This window comes from Palaemon carinicauda, chromosome 6 (assembly GCF_036898095.1).
Source record: "Palaemon carinicauda isolate YSFRI2023 chromosome 6, ASM3689809v2, whole genome shotgun sequence".
Taxonomy (NCBI): Eukaryota; Metazoa; Arthropoda; class Malacostraca; order Decapoda; family Palaemonidae; genus Palaemon; species Palaemon carinicauda.
This window is the reverse complement of record NC_090730.1, coordinates 87,241,811-87,262,587: the sequence shown is the minus strand read 5'-3', so window position 1 is coordinate 87,262,587 and position 20,777 is coordinate 87,241,811. Positions and strand designations below refer to the sequence as shown.

The 20,777-nt window shown below is 36.9% G+C and overlaps 1 protein-coding gene across 1 annotated transcript in view; it reads right to left on the bottom strand.

Moving 5' to 3' along the window:
- Positions 1-20,777, bottom strand: part of LOC137643132 (carboxypeptidase D-like) — a 261,470-nt gene that overhangs the window by 198,736 nt on the left and 41,957 nt on the right. Inside the window, exon 5 of the mRNA XM_068375982.1 lies at positions 6,080-6,344. Coding sequence (XP_068232083.1) covers positions 6,080-6,344 — 265 coding nt within the window. The remainder of the gene's footprint in view (positions 1-6,079; positions 6,345-20,777) is intronic.

Here is a 20,777-nt window from a genome sequence, read left to right as displayed (position 1 = left end):
CATAATAAATATTCAGTCTTTACAACAAAATTAATTTTTTCTAATAACTTCTACACTAGCTACAAATTGTACATTCACGTGATTTTCTTAGTTCCCTGGATTTCATAATGTTATCTCTCTTTTCTGGTTATGTTCTTTTAATTTACCTATTGCCTTTTGTTATTAAGCGTTACTGGTTAACATGATGCTTTACTATAGACTTCCTTTTATTTATCATATCAACATTTAGGACTTTATTAGTTAGAGTTAATAATAAATATATATATTGTTTAAAAAAAAAATTAAGTTAGTGAATTCAGTTTCATTTCAGAATATTATTATGTAAATTAGAATGTTTTGCTTTCAATACAATCTATGTGAAAAAAATTTTAAGTCAAACATTTCCTGCCAAGATTATTACACTTAAAATAAAAAAACCCTTCCCCCTTTGCGGCCGCCATAATAGACTTTGCCCGGGCGGCAATAACCCTCATGACGCCACTGATTGTAAGAAGGGCATCACACGCTGCAAGGCATTTATGGAAGTCAAATTGCAAACTTGGGAATAGAAGATTCTCATCAGAAAGCCTATCTAGACATTTTGCTAAAAAAAATTCAAAAACTTTAGATAACATGGGAATTACAGAAATTGGGCAATTATCAGTTTGACTTGATACAGTATACCACAAACACATTTACATAATGGAGTAACATTATCAATTATGCATCAAATGTTAAAAAAACCTCCTCTTTCTAACTCCCAGAAAAGAACAGATAATTTAGGATCTAAGAAATCTGCAGTCTATGAAAAACAAATGAAAAATACCATTTGGGTCTACACCTCCATAAGCATCAAGGTCTATCAAGAGAGCTTTAATTCCTCACGACTGAAAAGGTAGTTAGTTTAGCCTCAGGAAAACAGGGATGAGGAAGATCAATTTTCTCATTAGTCTGCATACTGTCAAACACATCAGCCAAAAGAGTTCGCTTTTCCTTTGGACAGTGGGCGACACAGCCAGTGAAGGAAGAACTGTTACGTCTATACCAAATATTGCAGATTTAAGGGTAGCTCACCTCTTATGTTCCTGGGTTGTACCAGAGAGGATACCTTTTATGATTAATTTGTATTCCTTTACAGATGAAGCATAAACTCTCTGAACAAAAGCTCTTAGCTGAGTATAGCTATTCCACAACATATATGAACTTTTACTCTTCTAAAGATGATAGGCTTCCTGCTTCTCCTAATAGGTTTCTACAATCACCATTGAACCAGGGTTTGTCTTTCACTTTGTACTTTAACACATGAGAAAGGATACACCTATCAATTATGTTGACCAAAATTCTTATTCGAAAGAACAACACGATTGACACTATTAAACCATTGTGACCAAGTCAAATTTAAAAAATCACTCAAAATGCTATTCCAGTCTGCTTGAGATTTAGTATAAATCTTACATGACTATGATACATCAGGAACAGGCTGTTCAGTCTTCACTACTAAAGAAATCAAGGCCTGATCAGATGTCTCAACTGGAGAAGTAACCTTACATGTTTTCATGCCAAGGGAGTTAGTGTTTACTAGGTCCAAGCAGTTACCAGACCTGTGAGTATCTTTACTTATGATTTGCTCACAGCCTGATTCAGAGGCAAAGACCTAAGCTCTCAAGCCATGGTGATCAGCAGGGGGAACAGAATTAAAATCACCAACAAAAACAAGAGGGGCCTTTCTATCCTCTTTTTGTATCATAGCCATAATGGCAAGAAGACAATCAAAGACACAATCATGCACATCTGGATTCAGGTAGATCGAACAAAAATAGAAGTTGTTATGCCTGCCACAAACTTTTATTATCTGAATCTCATGACATCTACATTCGTGGCAACTTATGTTAAGGGGCCGACTGCCATATACAAATTTCTTATCCGAATTCGAAAGAATTCACACAGCTTTTATATAAAAATAAGGTAGTACTTTTCCGAAAATTTCATGTTTGGATGATTCGTTTCAATTCTATGGATGAAACCCCCCCCCCCAAAAAAAAAATTAATTAACTTGATTCTTGTACTTTATTTCTAAAGCTACTAAAATGAAACTTTTTGATAATATGAAAGAAAAAAATGTATATGAATATTTTCATTTTTCTTCAATAAAAAGTTACTCTAAACTCCTAAGCTCCAAATTTTATTTATCGCAAATCTGTTTCCTGAGAAAAAATATGCTTTTCTTCTTTAAATGGATATATTTATCTTAATTTTTTTTTTAATAAGAAAGTTATAACCATTTGAATAGGAAAAAAGTGAAACCAAGAAAAAACACCTTTAAAGGTAAACTTTTGTTTTTTACACTCTCAGGGGAATAAGGCACCCAATTGCATGAATTGTATGTGAAGGGTAAAATATGTAACTGAATGTTAATTCACATTATGAATTACTATAAAACGTGATAAAACCATGAATAAAGGGTAAAATACGGAGTGCTTAAGGACAATTCATACACATCATTGAGAGAGCACAGACTGAACTTCAACTTGGTCAGCTTGCTGTGACGGAAAGTTTGTGAGGGACCCAAGGTAGACTACATTACTGCCAGACATATAATAAATCAAACAAATATAATTTAGAGATAAATAAAGTGAATAACAGCAAAAATAAGATTATAATTTGCTATGCATTTAATTATAAATTTGATAAGATGTGAATATTAAATCCATTATCATTGGATACAGATAAGTGAAAAACCAGTTTAATCAAAATCCGGTTTATTTCAAATATAGCTGTAATTTTTCACCACAGTAAATGGATACACACTGTACGGAGAGAGCTATGATAGTGGTGCGCAGCACTCCCAGTGTAAAGGAGTTCGAGCTATTTAAAATCATTGTCCAGCTTGAATTTTATTGCAATTTTTATGAGAATTTTTATTTAATAGGTATTGCATTGTTCTTGGACATCTCAATGCTGTGTCCAACTATTAGAAATCAGATTCTTAATGTTGGATGAACAATAACTTTTTCTTTTTACCTCCTTGGCTGCAAAAAACCGAAACCGTGAAGTAAGAAACCGCGATCAAAATGAGGTCTGACTATGTACTTTTGTTTTAAATTTCAGGTATATTTTATCAGGTTAAGTATTTTGGGTGCCGTGATCAGATCAGCTGATATGATCAATTGTTTCGGATAACTAGGAATGTTCACATTATTTGCCTAGAGATGGCGGTAGTGGTAGTTGTCCGAAACCTCAAAATTTGCAGGTTATTGGTACCTACACTATGGTATACAAGAAAATAATGATGCAAACAAGTTTGAAAAAAGAAAAAAACTTAATTCAATAAACTTGGAATTAAAAACCATCAAAATCAACACTGCCATTCAAACAATTAAAAAGTGTTACAAAAATTCATCAGGACACCATCGTCTTGGGGATAATCTTTGTTGCTTTAGTTTGCACTACTAGCACAGTAGCACTGTTATTGTCCCCCGTTTTGTCTAAATTGAATGAAATGCTTTTTCTGTATACTTAGAAATCCAAAAAAAATTAAATAAAGATGATTTTATATCATACTTTGGCTAAACACATCACCTAAAACCAAAACCATTGCTTAGTTTACATTCCATCGCCGATCATAAAGAACAAACGAACGCATTTACACATCTGTGTATAAGTTAGAGTCATGAATCTAGAGGTTGCAGCCCTCCTGTGGCTGGCTTCCTCTCACTTCCTTACTGCTGCAGAAAGAAAGAAAGGAAAAGTGTCGGGTGATTAATGATATTTGAGTTCCTGAGAAACTGGGCATCTCTGGGAGTCCTTTGGAGATTGCAGTTCCCCAAATTGAATCTGTTTGATGAAGCAAAAACTCCACAGCCTTGGCACCAGACCAGACCAATTCCTCAAATCAGGATTTTTCATGTTTTCTGAAATCGCAAAAGAGGAAACTATTCATGACCAGTGTTTTAGCTAGGAGCTGTCCTGAAAAGCAGATATAGACACCACCTTCATGTTCTGCAGTTCTGATATTAGAAACAAGGAGGGGAGGTTAGAGAGTTAATCACTCGGAATACCCAAAGTGAGAGTAGTTACATCTGGATCTATGAAAGAGAACTAGGATGAGACTCATAATACACATAAAATTTTCTCTGTATTAATAGAGGAGGAGGAGACAGTTTAGAAGACTTACTGGAACATGACTAATTCTCTACTGCAGACACTTGTTTGTTCAAAAGATCCAATGTGTCTCTTGCAGTGTTGATGTAGACTGTGTGGGTTTCTGTCGAGAATTACCAGGCTGGGTTCCTGCTTAAAAATTGGTCTGAAATTTTTCATTTTGCTCTGACTGTCCTTACATTCTTCCTCAAGGGAGAACGGTGTGCTGAAAAATCTGATAAGGAATCAGGAGAGTTGTGATCTCTACTGGTGCCAGTCTCTCTGTCATAATGAATCTGAGAAATTGTTGGTTTTCTTTCTCTATCAAAACTGGATCTGTGTGAGGAAAAAGATCTGTTGGGAGTATCACATCGTGAGTGCTTATTCTTAGGGACAGAATAATAAGGGGGAAGGAGTTAGACCTTTGCTTAGGATGGGAAGGTTGAGGGCATAGCCACTCTTGGAAAAGGAAGGAAAGGTTCCGGTCAAACTCTGAATAAGAGAACTTTCTTGTTTTCTCGCTGTTTTACAGGCATAGGAACAAGTTTAGTCACTGCTAGTTGGTTTCATTGGGCAGCAGAAGCACCATTGACATTTGGTATTATGTGAACCAAAGACCATGACATCATAGCCAACTGTTCGCCAACAACACGAGGAAGCAGCGGCATGTTTGGAGGGTGCAAAAGAGCGAACATGTAGAAATCTTGATCACTTCGCTTTCTGGACCTGTTTAAAAGTAACATTACTGTTTGCTCATTGGCTACACAGCCAAACCTGTAATTCAGAATTAGGGACGTCCTGATACTCCTGAAAAAGAAAGTTTCTTTGGGTAATCTGCAGATCCCTTCTGTGTAAAAAAAGAAATATTTTTGGGGCCCCTTGGTGTAGAAGGAAGGCTTGATTTACAATGTGAGAGAACTGGAGAATAATAAGGGCCCTCCAAGACAGCTGCCTCTGCTCAAGGGAAAACACCATTATCCTCGGTAACGTGTCTTGGGACCTTCGGTGGTGTACAAGAAGACACCTTTAACACTCTAAAGGAAGACATTTGTAAGTAGAGAAATCCCCTTCTTTTAACATACGTGAAAAGGAAAAGCTTCGATCTCTGCTCACCACACTCGGGAAAGAGGGAGACCTGTTCCCACTCGCATTGTCAGGTACTAATGATCTAATGATACTTATAACATTCACATGATGACAGTACCAGAACTGATGCCAAAGGATCTGTCTCACTATGGGTCAAATCAGGCTCACTTTGTCTAATAGGAGACAATAAATCAATAAATGCAATGTTGTGCCTTGGTTACCGGAGCCTCGGGAAACTCCGATAAAGAAGGATCTGAAGGAAATATAGTGTGTTGAACAAGAAGGCTTCTCTTTGGTGCTCTAAGAGAGGAAGGAGCAAAGAGAACGATCTCTCTTAGCCTTTTCACAATGAGCACCATACTTCTCCCATTGAGAGGGCAGCCAATACCTGCAAAAATCAGAAGTTGAAGAATACGAGCACCTCTTACCATGACAACTAAGATACAAGGGATGAGGATGTACCTAGACCAGTCATGATGGTACCACAAGGGTAACCTTCAAGGCCGGGGTATGTATGCATACTACCTTGAGCACCAATCATAATCACAAGTATACAAACACATAAGAAGTTTAGGCAGAAAGGTTAGGCACAAAACAGCATGGAGAGTGATCGTAGCAGATGTCCATTCTCTAGGATAGTCAGTAGAAAAGTGGACAACACCGAAGGCTCCAATGCCTTCCGGCAACATAAGTGAACAGCTGATAACCACATAATGTTACCAACATCCCAAACATTCTTTCTTTCTGGCTGTAGCCAAACGATTTAGGAGTAATTGCGTAGGAACAAACTGTAAGTCCATTTGACATCATTAAAATCTGAGAAAGTCAACTATAACAGAAATTTAAAATGTATTGTAAACAATTCAGTACTTACTTTAATACCCATCTGGAGGGCATGAACCTTCATACTCCATTCATTATCATTCAATAAGAACTCAGCAATATCCTTGTGTTGATTTTCTATGTCTGCCATAATTTCATTTAACCGAGAATTATTGAGATATTCATCAATTAGATTCTCAGTAATACCAAAATCTTCATCTCCTGACCATAAGTGGCTATCATCAGCTTTCAGAGTAAAATTGACGACGGTTGCCCATAAGTGAGGTACTTCTACTGTTTGAGTACTGGTTTCATATCTGCAATAACAACAAAACTGAAATTAGCATGCACCAACCACCAATATACATATAATAAGGAAGTTCACCATATACTGTACTGCTAGTTACTTTCTAAAGGTCGAACACATAATGGATGCATCTCACTAGTAGCTTTCAAATAGAACTGAATACATATCACCAGCAATTTTGAGAATAAAACTACTAGTTCAAATATCAACAATAACATTATCAATGCGAAGTCAAATAGTAATAAACTATGATGTACCTATGTTAAAAAGATTAAGGTCAAACTACCTCTTCATGCCACAATATATTTCTATCAATTTTAATCTTGTTGTTTTATGTAGACCTCTGGTTGCAGAATCCTTAAATGGATATCTAGTAAAAATTAGTCGACAGTGCAAATTATGGGGCATCAAGTCGAACCCAAACAAGACCTAAAGAATGATTATTAGTAGGTCGAGGACAATGGCTCCTCATCCAAATTTGTGCAATGACAAAGTCTCTTTAATTATATTAAACTCGTTTAAAATTCTATGTGTGATTTTTTATTGCAAATTTACTTTGTCAGTTTCTTCTTTAACTGCACAAAAAAATGGACTTGTTGAAAAAGTCTTTGAAGACTTTTGGTGATCAGTCTATCCTTAGAAAATATTCCAATTCATTTATTTTGCCTTGCTTTGAGTATTTTTTGCCTGTCTAGTCTTTATCTCCCAACTCTCATCTTAATTTGTTGGAAAGAAACTTATGGTGTATCAAATTACTTACTGTATTCCTAATCTGGATATCAATACCTGGTACTGTCATTTAGTGAGTTCTTCATGCAGGTTACGCAAGAGTTTTCATAATTCAGATCATCCATTACACTCAAATCTTTCTAGAATGTACCATTCTGCATATAGTACTGGGTATACAGTTAATTCTAGCAGTCATACCTTATCTATCATACGGCAAAATACTACACCGTATTCTAGAAGTATTCCAGCTGTGAGCAGATTGACTTGTCTTATTTTATAGTTTATGTATGACTGATCAATCTGTTGTAATGTTGTTTCTGGTCTTACAATATATTATATGTTTCATCTATTAATTTCATATAGTATATTTCCCATTTGCTTTAATTTCCCTCACTGGGCTACTTTCCCTGCTGGAGCCCTTTAGCTTGTAGCATTCTGCTTTTCCAGCCAGGGATGTAGCTAGGCTAGTAACAATAATATTAATAATAATAATAATAATAATAATAATAATAATAATAATAGGCGAGGCTTCGATCTACTCGCTCTACAATCAGTTTGCTCACTGTGGTACCCTTCAAAGAGGTTTTCTGCCTTCCACCTACTTTCTATCACATCCTGGGGATCTGGCTCCTGGGAAGGCTCAAATAAGGGATACTTCTGAACCAAGTCTTCTGGGTTTCGTGGCAGGAGGCGGCTTCTTCCATGGATGTGGAGGAGGGGAACCTAGTGGAAAATCCTTGACAATCCTGTGATGGATGTGCCTTCTGGCCAAAGTCGAATATTTTTCGACATGTGAGTACAGACCTGCCAATCGATGATGTTGACTTTGAGAAGCTTTCGACATTTCCAAAATCATAATGGAGGTTCAAGGACTTGTCTCTTAATACAGGTCCACAAAAACTACGAACGAGGATGCCTGATGCCATATGTCTACCTTATATACTTTAGCAGAGGCAGCATCAAAGACTGGAGGTTTCCTTTTAGCCACAGTTTGCTTAAGGCTTCTGTTTGAATGACAGTTCCAAGTCAAAAATTTAATGAGGGAGGTACTGCTTAAAAAATGAAAACAAACAATTATATTATCGACAGCCAACTTTACTATAATTTAACCCTTACTATGTTAGCAGTATTATTAAGATTAGTGGATAACCAATCATAACCTGATTCCTGTTACTTAATTTAATCACATTCAAAGACTTCTCACTTCATGACACGGTTGTTTCACGCTGATCTAGTTTGTGGATACTACCAGTTATAGTTAGGAGAGGACAGTAAAGAGTACATGGCTTTCTCCTTTGGACTAAAGAATGCACTTGCAGTGATGCAGAGAGATATGAAAAGTATTCTGAAAAAGTTCCGGAAAGCCAACGTGATTGTCTACATCGATGACATTTTGATCATTGGGTCTTCTTTCCAGGAACACCTGAAACTGGTAGAATGAGTTTTGGCTACTCTCCGAAGCAAGGGCTCAAGATAAACCTAGGGAAGTGCTCTTTGGTTCAAGCCGTAATTAAGTATCTTGATCATCTTGTTGGACGTTCTGGTATGAGTAAGCTACTCGAGTACATCCAAAAAGTGGAGGATTTCCCTAAACCTACCACTGTGTGTGAGCTACAGAGATTCCTCGGACTATTAAACTTCCAATGGAAGTTTATCACAATGTGGTCGCTGATACCCAAACCATTATCTGCGAAGACTAGAGGACTGAATGGGGCCAGAAAACTGAAATGGATTGCAGACATGGACAGTACCTTTAAGCACTTGAAGGACCTGATCAAGGAGGACATTATGTTGTCATATCTTGACCACTACACTGATGCTAAAACTCCATAGTCCTTGGGGCATTCAGGGGAGCGCCGGGTGATAGCGTACGTTTTTATGATCTTCCTTGACTTCAAGACCCATTACTCTACCATTGGTTGATTGATTGATTTAAAGTTTTCTGGCATCCTGACATCTAAAGTTATTGATGCCGATATCATTTATTTCATGTAAAAAAATAAAAGAATATTCAATCAAAACCATAAAAGTTAAATAGTTTTCAGAAGACCAGCTTCTGAAATAAATCTAAAAATGCCACTTGCATACTAGGACACATCATGTTCAAGAATCTTGGTGAGGAAGAACCTGCCATGCTCACCTCGAGCATCAAACAGATATCTATTTCTTAAGTTATTATAACTGGGGCATTCAGTCAACAAATGCCTCACTGTTAAAGGTACCAAACAGTCGACGCAATACGGCTGGTGTTGGCCCTTCAGAAGAAACTCGTGTGTCAACCAAGTGTGACCAATGCAGAGACAACAAAGAGACTTCTCCCAATTTCGGGGCATCATGTTATATCTCCGAGGAGATATGACATTTGTTACCTATCTCATCTTATTGCCATCTAGACTATCCCAGAGCTGTTGCAATTTATTACAAAACTATTTCTTGATGTTAAGTAGGAAATCATTACAGGGAATGGGATATCTTGGTAGCAACTCGGATGCAGCATTCTTCGCCAGAAAATCTGCCTTCTCATTCCCAGACACACCTACATGTGCTGGAACCCAACAAAATCAAACCATTAAACCTCTATGACCAATAATAAAAAGCCATCCTAAAATCTTTAAAACTAAAGGGTTACTAGAATTAAAAACTTCTAAAGCTTGAAGGACACTCCTTGCATCACTAAAAATGGTAAAATTACCCTCCTTCGCCAACGCTATTTTCTCAATAGCGGTTAGTATGCCATACAGTTTGGCAGTAAATATGGAAGCTGTTAAAGGAAGTGCACCTCTACAATTAAAACCATTACTATGTACTCCAAATCCAACACCAATATCAGATTTAGAGCCATCAGGATATATAACAGTCGATCCCCTAAGTTCTGCAACATGTTCCATAGATAGAGACCTGGATTCTATGTCAGTCATATTCTTCTTAACTCCAATGAAATATTTACAAAAAGATACTTCTGGTAATTTCCATGGAGATGATGATACCTTAAATGGAAGCACCTTATTTCTAATTACAGTATATCAAGACTGTTTAATAACTGTTTCACCTGAAAGCCACAAGGTTGAGGAGATTTTGGGTACAACTCAAAGTATGATGTGTGCCTTACGAGGCTTGCAGTCTGAAAGGCTAAAGAGTTAGGGAGTCTTTGCAACCTAAACTAATACCGAACAATAGAAGATTTTCGGTAAAGGTCTAGAGGTAATTCTCCAGAATCAACAAGGAGACTTGTGATGGGTGAAGTTCTAAATGCTCCTGTGGACAACTTAACACCAGCACGATGTATTGAACCTAACATCTTTAATCGGCTTGGAGTGGCTGAAGAGTATATTTCACATCCATAACTAATTTTTTAAAAACCAAGGCCTTGTATAATTTTAGAATAGTATCGCGGTCTGCCTCCCATGATGTATTGGACAATACTTTTAAAATATTCAGAGCCTCAAGACATTTCACTTTTAATGCTTTTAAGTGAGGCACCCATGTTAGCCTACAATCAAATATCAAACCTAAAAATTTACCTTCACTTACACATGGGATACGTTGACCTTTAATGTATATATCCGGGTCTGGATGAACTCCCCGGATACAACAAAAATGGACAATAGTAGTTTTACATGTCAAGAACTTAAATCCATTCATATTGGCCCACTGGATAATTTTGTCAATTGAGAATTGTAGTTTTCTCTCAACCTTTGCCATTCTAGTTTGAGCAAATGATATGGAGATCATCCACAAATAATGTTGAGAGAGCATCCCTGGGAATGACTGAGGATATCCCATTGCTAGTGCAAACAGGGTTACACTCAGCACACTATCCTGAGGAACTCCTCCTTCCTGACATTTACTCTCTGATAGAGTTTCCCCCACTCTCACTTGAAAAACTCTGTGTGAAAGAAATGATTGAATAACCAGTGGTAGATTTCTTAATCCCAATTCATGAATGGTGTTAAGTATACCATATCTCCATGTAGTATCATATGCCTTTTCAAGGTCAATAAACACTGTCACATGGTGTTGTTTGGAAGCAAAGGCTTCACAAATAGAGGACTCAAGTCGTATCAACACATCAGTCGTTGAGTACATTTTTCTGAATCCACATTGAATAGGTGACAAAATAACCTTCTTTTCGAGGTAACAAATCAGTCTTCCATTGACCACCTTCTCCATGATTTTACATAAACAAGATGTCAATGCAATAGGTCAATAGTTTGCTGCTAAAAACTTGTCCTTACCGGGTTTTAAAAATGCTAAAATAATGGCTAGTTCCCAAACACATGGATAACTATAATCATGCCATATGCTATTAATAAGGCTTAAAATAAATAACTTGGTATTAAAATGCATATGTTTAATCATTGTATATGGAATTCCATCGGGTCCAGGGGCTGTATCGTTACAATTAGCAAGTGCGAATCAAATTCTCTTTCAGTAAAAAGAGAATTATACGACTTCACTTCTTGTTGCAAAATTAAAAATTTCTTTTCTTTAATGCTCCTATACGGTGACCAGGAGCTCCTTCACACTTGCATAATACATTTGAAAAATTATCAGCCAGGGCATTGCTAACATCATTTGCTTCAGTCACATACTGACCGTTTACCTTCAACACTGGTGGTGGGTTTGAGGTAAATTTGCCGGCAATCTTTTTTATTTTCCTCCATACAGAAGATGTTGGTGTTCTACTGTTATTGGTGCCTAGCTTCTTTCATGGAACGATGGAACTGTGTTCTACACTTTTTGTATGTTATCAAATTTTCCTCAGTGCAGCATTTACGCAATCTAGTCAGAGATTTTCTGGTGGCTCTGTGCAAGACAGTTAATTCTGAAGACCACGGGACTGGTCATCGTTTGAATAATTCTGTGATTTTGGGATATCAATTGACTCCTGCTGTATGGAGAGTATCCTTCAGTAGGTCTATGACATCATCAATACTTTCAAACAGTTCTGCACTCCCCTCGATTTCACTTAGCTCTCAAAATTTAACGCAATCCACCTTGTTAAGATTCTGTCGTGGCGATCTTTGTAAAGGTGGACCATTCTTGGTGTTTATAATGATTGGTGCATGATCACTAGTATGCCAATCATCTAATGTCCTCCAATCAAAATCAAGAAGGCAGTTAGAGCTTGCAATTGAAAGGTCAATGCATGACAAAGTACCTGTCTGAACATGGAAGTGAGTGGGCTCTCCTGTCTTAAGGAGTTCGACCTCCTCGTTTTCCACAACTAATGATATAATATTGCCCCTGGTATTTGCTAAAACATCACCTCACAAAGGATGTCTACCATTCAAATCTCTAAGTAAATGAAAAGGTTGAAGGAGTTGTTGAATCACCTCTGCTAAATGATCATCTAATATGTTATCATTTAGAGGCAAGTATAGAGAGCAGATTGTATATTTTCTCCCTATATCAATCTGTACGACCACTGCCTGCAAAAGTGTACGAATATATAAGGGTATTTGTGGAACATCTCTACGAACGTATAAGAGGCTTCTGCCATGGCTCCCTACTCGGTGATCATAAGGTGTCCTATAGCTAATATATTCGCGAGGACAAAGAGTATTAGCATCAAGCTTGCTCTCTTGTAGACATAAAATTATGGGGGAATGCTCATGAATTAACAGCTTATGTTCTTCATATTTGGCCCTTAAACCCTGACAATTCCATTGCAAAATGGAGGAGAAAACTATGTATTATTTTCTGGAAGACATCTTTGATGAAGTCGTCCCATTGACATTTTTTGATTTGACAATATTTTTTGTAGGCTTCTTAAGTGTGGGTCTTGATAAGTTAGGTTTTATATCAGCCTTTTCAGTGTTCATTTTACCTAATTCTTGTGGGGGATGGTGGACCTCAACTTGAATTTTTGGCTGATTCAAGTTTTCCTGTTGATCTGAAATATCAACTGGCAGAACATCATCTATTTGATGTCATAACTTTGGTGTTTTTAATGGATGGGGGTGAGAGCAATGGAGGTCTCTCTTTTTCTATTGACAGGTGGTGATGTTGGTATTTTCCCCACTACAGGTGCACCTGATAACTCTGTTTTATGTGGAATCTGCATCAAATCAGGCAAAGATATAGCCTGAGAGAGGATAGTATTATCCTTTGTAGTGGGGGACAAAGGTTTAATAGAAGTGAGCAAAGCCTTAGATGATATTCTTGCCCTAACCTGCAGAATTTTATCAGAAGATGGTGAATATCTTTTCTGGGTAATACAGGCAATAATAGGTAGGTTGGATGTCTCCTGCCTCATTTTTCCTCCAGAGTTCAATACCTTTGCATAACTTGCTGATTTACTCAATAGCCTCTTGGCATACCCCACACTTGTGTGTTCGATACTGGATTTATTAACAGCAGCCTCTTCCAACTTGAATTGCTGGCAGCTCCTATTAGTAGATTTGTGATTCAAATTGCAGTTTATACAATTGGCCTCTAGTGTACATTCTCCATGGTAAACATTGTAGCAAGTACTACACATTTTATCATTCTTGCAAACTTTAGATGGATGCTCATATCTTTTTTTGGCAGCGGCTTCTGCTTAAAAGTTGAAACTTTAATCTGTTAATTTTCTATGTAAATGTGGAGAGGCACATCAGCATCCTGGAAAGTCAGGATAATCATTGACGTTCTAGGGACTTTATGCACTTTCCACACAGTTAAAGGACACATGGCCAATTTGTCCTCTTCAGTAAACTCATATGAGTCTCCATTAAAAACTACTCCCATTCCATAACTGAAGTTTAGATTGGGTTTCACATCCAGCTTTATGTCATCATTCTCTGTATCTAAATTGCAAAATATAACAGATTGTGTTTCTGTTTGGCACTTATGAGGAAACTGTTCTTTCCAAACCGAGATATATCTCCTGGTGCGATAGTACCTACTTTCTTTTGAAGAAATCTACATATCTTAAAATAATTTCCTGTACTCCCTTTTGACTGAGCAACAAGCCACTTTGGTGGTTTTGGCTTTCTCTGGGAGGTTACAACTACCTCTATACCTTTATCAATCCAATCTGCAGGTTTGTATATATCTAGATCCTTAGGTACCCCATTGCAAAGAGCACTCTTGATGTTCAAATTATTGATTTTAATATTCATAATATTACTGATTGCATTGAATTCTTCATCATGGTTATCAAATGATATCCATAAATCCCACTTGTCACCTTTAAGCCTCATTCTAATTTCTTTGATATGACCATAACATTGAAATGATTTATACAGCACATCATAATTAGTTTCTATGGGAATCTGAGTGACATGAAGGATTTGCAAATTCTCCATTTTACCCAAATTACTTTGTTTTTGAGCATTAGTAGAAAGGTCCTTTAGAGTTTCCAAGTTGTCAACAAAGGGGTTAGTTTTTAAAGAAGCAGCAAGCCGGGTCATCCACCTCTTATCGGAGGATGTCAATCCTCCTATCCCATGTGGCCCAACACAATAAGAGGCTTCAGCGGGGACCAGTCCTCTATTAGAGAGGGGCTGCCTCTCTTTAGGTGGGTGTACACTGGTCAGTGGGGGTAGTTAGTCCCTACCACCAACGACTCCAATGCCTGTCATCACCCATTACACGCAAATATGGGCGACTTAAAACCGGATCACTGGAGCCCGACTCTTATCAGACTTGGTCTGCACCCAATGGGGTCTGCCAGAGGGTGATGGCATCTAAATTTGTACAGGTTGAGATGGTATGCCATCCATCTCACCCAGTGCCAAATCCAAAAAAGCAGTCAAAACTAAAGTCATACGAGCCAAAGTCGTCAACAAGTTCATGCCCAAGAGGAAGATATGAGAGAATAAAAGAAGTAATTAAAAGAAAGGAGAGAAAGTGCTGACTAATTTAGTTGGATCAACAATTGGGCACCAAAGTCCAGTGGGAAAAAAGTTTCCACCATCCATTAGAGCCCAGCTGCTAATCCCTAAGCCCCCCATCCTCGTCAAAGCTTCAGCATCTTGGAGGACTCTACCATTGAGCCTGATTGATTGTTTTGAAGTTTTCTGGCATCCTGACACCAAAGGTTATTGATGCCAATATTGTTTATTATAAGTAAAGAATAGAATAACATTCAATTAAAGCCATAAAAGAAAATATGTCATCATAAAAGTTAAATAACTTTCAGAAGACCTGCTTCGAAAAATAAATCTAAAAATGCCACTAGCATTGTACAACACATTATGTCAAGAGAATCTTGGCAAGGATGAACCTGCCATCCTTACCTCGAGCCTCAAAAAGATCTATTTCTTTCCATGCTATAAGTGGGGCATTCAGTCAACAAATTCCTCATTGTTAAGGGTATCAAACAGTCATTGCAATATGGTTGGCATTGACCAATTAGCAGAAACTAATGTCATCCGAGTGTAACCAATACACAGACTACGGAGTGTAGTCTCCCACTTTCGGGGCATCTCATTATACCTCCAAGGGGATATAAAATTTTTCATTTCTCTCATCTTATTTTTTATTAAACCATCTCAATGCTGTTACCAATTATAATACATAAAATTTTTAATTGTAGGTAAAAAAATCATTACAGAGAATGGGATACCTTCATAGCAGCAACTCAGCTGCACCATTCTTTGCCAATGAATCAGCATCCTCATTTCCAGACACACCAATGTACGTCAGTAACCAGCAAAATCGAACTGTTATACCTTTTAGAACAATAATTAAAAGCTACTCTAAAATCTTTAAAACTAAAGGGTTCCTACAATTAAAAACTTCTAAAGCTTGTAGGGCACTTCTTGTAAAAATTACCCTCCTCTTTAAATGCTATTTTTTCATTAGTAGTTATTATGCCACATAGTTTCGCAGGAAATATGGAAGATACTAGAGGAAGTACAAGTCTAGAATTAGAAGAACTACTATATACTCCAAATCTAATGCCAGCATCAGATTTGGAGTGATCAGTATATATTTAAAGTCAATTTCCAATGTTCTTCGACATATTCCATAAAAAGAGACCTGATTTCTTATTCAGTCATGTTCTCTTTTAAACCAATGAAATATTTATAAAAAGATATCTCTGGTAATTTCCATGGAGGGGTTGGTGATATCCTAAATGGAAGAACTCTATTTCTTGCTATATCAAGAATTTTTAAGGTTGAGGAGATTTTTGGGGCAACTCAAAATATCTACAATGCCTTACAAGGTTTGGTGTCGGACAGGCTAAAGAATTAGGAAGTCTTTGCAACCTAAACCAATACCGAACAACAAAACTTTCAGTAAAGGTCTACAGGTAATTCTCCAGCGTCACCATGGAGACTTGGGATAAGCGAAGTTCTATATGCTCCTGTGGACAATCTAATACCACCATGGTGTATTGAATCTAATACCTTTAATTGGCTTGGGGTGGCTGAGGAGTGTATTTCACACCCATAACTGATTTTTTTAAAAATTGAAGCTTTGAATAATTCAAAAATAGTTTAGCGGTCTGCCCTCCATGATGCATGGAACATTACGTTTAAAAGACTCAGAGCCTCAAGACATTTCATTTTGAATGCCATATCAGCCTACAATTAAATATCAATCCTGAAAATCTAGCTTCACTTACACATGGGATTTGTTGATCTTTGATGTATATACAGTACGGTCCTGAATTATGCATGTTCGAATTATGCGATTCCCTATTTATGCGGTCGCTAGTTTTCAAAAAATAAATTTTCTGTATCTGCGAAGCTGTTCAAAGTCTGAGAGTCAAGCACTACAAAATGTATCAAATCTATTGTCTTTTTAAGTGTATTAGTAGCCCTAAATACAGTGCCTGATAATGAATGTTATCAAACAATATTTACCTTACATGTTATTAACAATTTCATAATATATAACCTATTTAAGGAAAAATTCCATATCAACAATGAAACAACTTAACCATGCGTGTCCAGCTGACAAAATGTAAACAGAATTATGGTTACATTTTCGGCAATCATTATCTTTCTCAAACCTATTGATAATTTTAAAGATGGTACAGTATATTAAAGCATTATTTTTGTTTAGTACAGTGTATATAAAAAAAGCTTTATTTTTCCCCTTGGAATTTCAAGGTTTTCACAGGTTGGCTGGGTTCGTTTATCTGCAGTGAATAGCCTAAATTTCGGTAACGATTCGGCAATATTTTGTCATATTTTAATCGGTATAGATTTGCTTTACATAAATTTATTTTGTAGAGTACATGGTACAATTATAAAAACCTCTCTCTGAGAGAGAGAGAGAGAGAGAGAGAGAGAGAGAGAGAGAGAGAGAGAGAGAGAGAGAGAGAGAGAGAGCCAGGTTACCTTTCGCTACCTCTCATTTCTTACCTCTCTCTATCTCTCTAACAAATGAATTCTTTGTTGCTTCACAAAGTTTCAGTTATATTAAAACTCAATCATGATTCAAATTTTCCTTACTTTCTCTGATCTCACAGCATCTCTGTCACATCGAACGTTATAGCGGTAACCCAATTGTTCGATGACTTTAAAAAACTGGCCTAGTACTCTCTCTCTCTCTCTCTCTCTCTCTCTTTCTTTTTTTCTTTTTTTTTCTTGCAGATGGTTCCATAATTGAGGTGGTTACTAGATGACTTACAACTAAAGTTAGGAAAAGTATTTTGGATATGGACAATTATCTTTCGTAAAAGTTTAGAATTATCGTAAATTATTATACTGTCATTAGCGGCAGTTTGCTATTGTTGATTAGAGGAAAACAAAAATAGTTTTCCTGATTTTCTACGTATGTAGGATTTTATATGGATACGGTAATTAAGATATTTGAAATAATATATTTACTAAAAGCTATTATCATTAGTTATCACCTTGATAATTTGTTTCAATGCAGTCCTTTGTTCATTATGATCGACGATGGAAAGTTTTCGTTTTAGGCAGTGTGTTTAGGAAAAACATTATATAAATTGGATTCATTTCATTTATTTCGAAGTTCTAAGAAAAATTACGTAAAACATTGGTAATAACAAACCCTTCATGTAATCAATACTTGGTAAGATAATTGTTGCTGCAAAAAGTAACCTAAACACATATGTGTAAAGGCATTCGTTTCTTTACTAAGATCAGAGATGAACGTAAACAAAACAACGGATTCTGATTTTGATGGTGTGCTTTTTGGTGTGGTTAGGAAACGCATGATATAAAACTACCTTTATTTTGTTAATTTTGGATTTTCAATGATACAACAAAAGCTAGTCTATACAGTGATGGTTTTGCTATTAATCAGTTGGCTTATACAACAGATATGACTTAAACTTATTAAAATTACTACAAATTTTAGGTCGTGTTATAAGGGGAAATACACTTCCTAGGTGTAATTCTAACCTTTTTCAAGTTAATAAAACTTTAAAACATTTTAAATGTTTTATCTATTTATAAGAACAATTTAATAGTAGAAAAAATACAGTATAGTACATAGAAAGAAATGAAAATGGGTGGTAAACACATTTGAATAGGAAAGTTTCTGTTTGCCATGGCCCTAATGGAATTATTCCCGCTTTGTGTTTCGAAATATGCGATTCTCTATTCATGCGGGTCCATTTATCGACTTCTTCTTCTTCTTTGTCTGCATCTTTTCCCACTTTTATGTGGGGTCAATGTTTCTGGCCAGCGTTTTCCATCTACCTCTGTCCCACAATTTATCACCGGTTAATCCCTTTGATCAAAGGTCATACTTGATACAGTCCATCCACCTTCGCTTTGGTCTCCCTCTCCTCCTTGTTCCATGTACCTCCATTTCCATCACTCTCCTCCCAATATACTGTTCATCTCTTCTCATGACATGACTATACCACCTTATCTGATAGTTCTCTAACTTCTGTGGTACCCCTAATTACCTCATTCCGTATCTTATCTCTTCTTGTTCCCCCACACATCCATCTCAACATTCTCATCTCTGCCACAGTCAGCTTCTTCTCTTCTGTCTTCTTTATTGCCCACGTCTCCGCTCCATACATCATTGCCGGTCTCACAACTGTCCTGTGTACTTTACCTTTCAACTTAACCCCATTTTCCCGTCGCATAGTACTCCACACACTTTATTTCCAATTCTTCTATCCTGCTTGTATTCTGTGGTTTATTTCCGGCCCCAGATCACGATCCTCTACAACTGTTGATCCTAAATACTTGAAATTATCAACTCTTCAATCTCTCTCCTTGTAAACTAACTTCCCCATTCTCCCCATTTCTCAATCTCAAATATTCTGTCTTTTTCCTGCTGATCTTCAATCCTCTATTTTTCATTTCTCTTCTCCACTACTCCATTTTCTCTTCTACTACCTTTCGCCTAGTGCTACACAGTATAACATCATCAGCAAAAAGCATACTCCAAGGAGACTGATCTCTAATACCTTGTGTTACTACATCCATGACCAGATCAAATAGGTAAGGGCTCAATGCAGACCTTTGATGTAGTCTCACATTTACTGGGAAAATTTCTGTTAGGCTTATATTGCTCTTAACATTTGCTTCTGCCCTCTCATACATATCTTGGGTGATTCTTACGTATTTCTCAGGGACTCCCTTTTCTCTCATACATCTCCACAGCTCCTGACGTGGTACTCGATAGTATGCCTTCTCCATGTCAATAAAGACCATATGTAATCCTTTCTGTTTCTCCCGATGTTTTTCTATCGTCTGCCTCAAAGCAAATATTGATTATATAGTCCCTCTTCCAGGCATGAATCCAAATTGTTCCTCACCAATTGTTGTTTCATCTCTGAGTCACTACTCAATGACCTTCTCCCATATCTTCAAAGTATGGCTTATCAACTTTATGCCTCTGTAGTTGCCACATTCCTGGATGTCTCCTTTCCCCTTATAGATGGGAATGATTAGGCTTCCTCTCCATTCCTCTGGCATCTTTTTCTGATTGATCTTTTGCATCAGGTCCCACAAGATATCTATGCCTTCCTCTCCAAGACTTCCATACTTCTACTGGTATCCTGTATTATTATTCAGTGGGCTGATATGAATGGATCTATGCTTTCGATAAGCAAAACTGTTGTTGTCCATTTCTGTCGTATTCAGGGAGTAGGCTACAACCAAACCCGGATACAGTAGGGTCCCGAATTATGCGAGAATTTAGTCGATAAATGGGAAAGTTTCTGTTTGCCATGGCCCATAAATGGAAAATCGCATATTTCGAAACATAACAGAAATAATTCCATTAGGGCCATGGGAAACAGAAACTTTCCCATTTATTGACTAAATTCTCGCATAATTTGGGACCCTAATGTATCCAGGTTTGGTTGTAGCCTACTCCCTGAATATGACAGAAATGGACAACAGTTTTGCTTGTCGAAAATATAAATCCATTCATATCAGCCCACTGAATAATTTTGTTAATTGAGACTTGTAGTTTCCTCTCAACCATTGACATTCCAGATCCAGCAAATGATATGGAGAGGTCATCTACAAATAATATTGAGAGAATATCTCGGGGAATGACGGAGGATATTCCATTAATGGCAAATTCAAATAGGGCTACACTAAGCAAACTATCCTGGGGAACTCTTTATTCCTGACATTTCCTCTCTGATAGTTTCCCCCACTCTCATTTGAAAAAAATCTGTGTGAAATAAATGACTGAATGAACGATTCATGAATGGTATTAAGTATGTCATATCTCCATGTAGTACCATATGCCTTTTCAAGGTCATAAGACTGTAACAGGGTGGTGTTTGGAAGCAAATACTTTACAAGTAGAAGACGCAAGTCGTATCAAC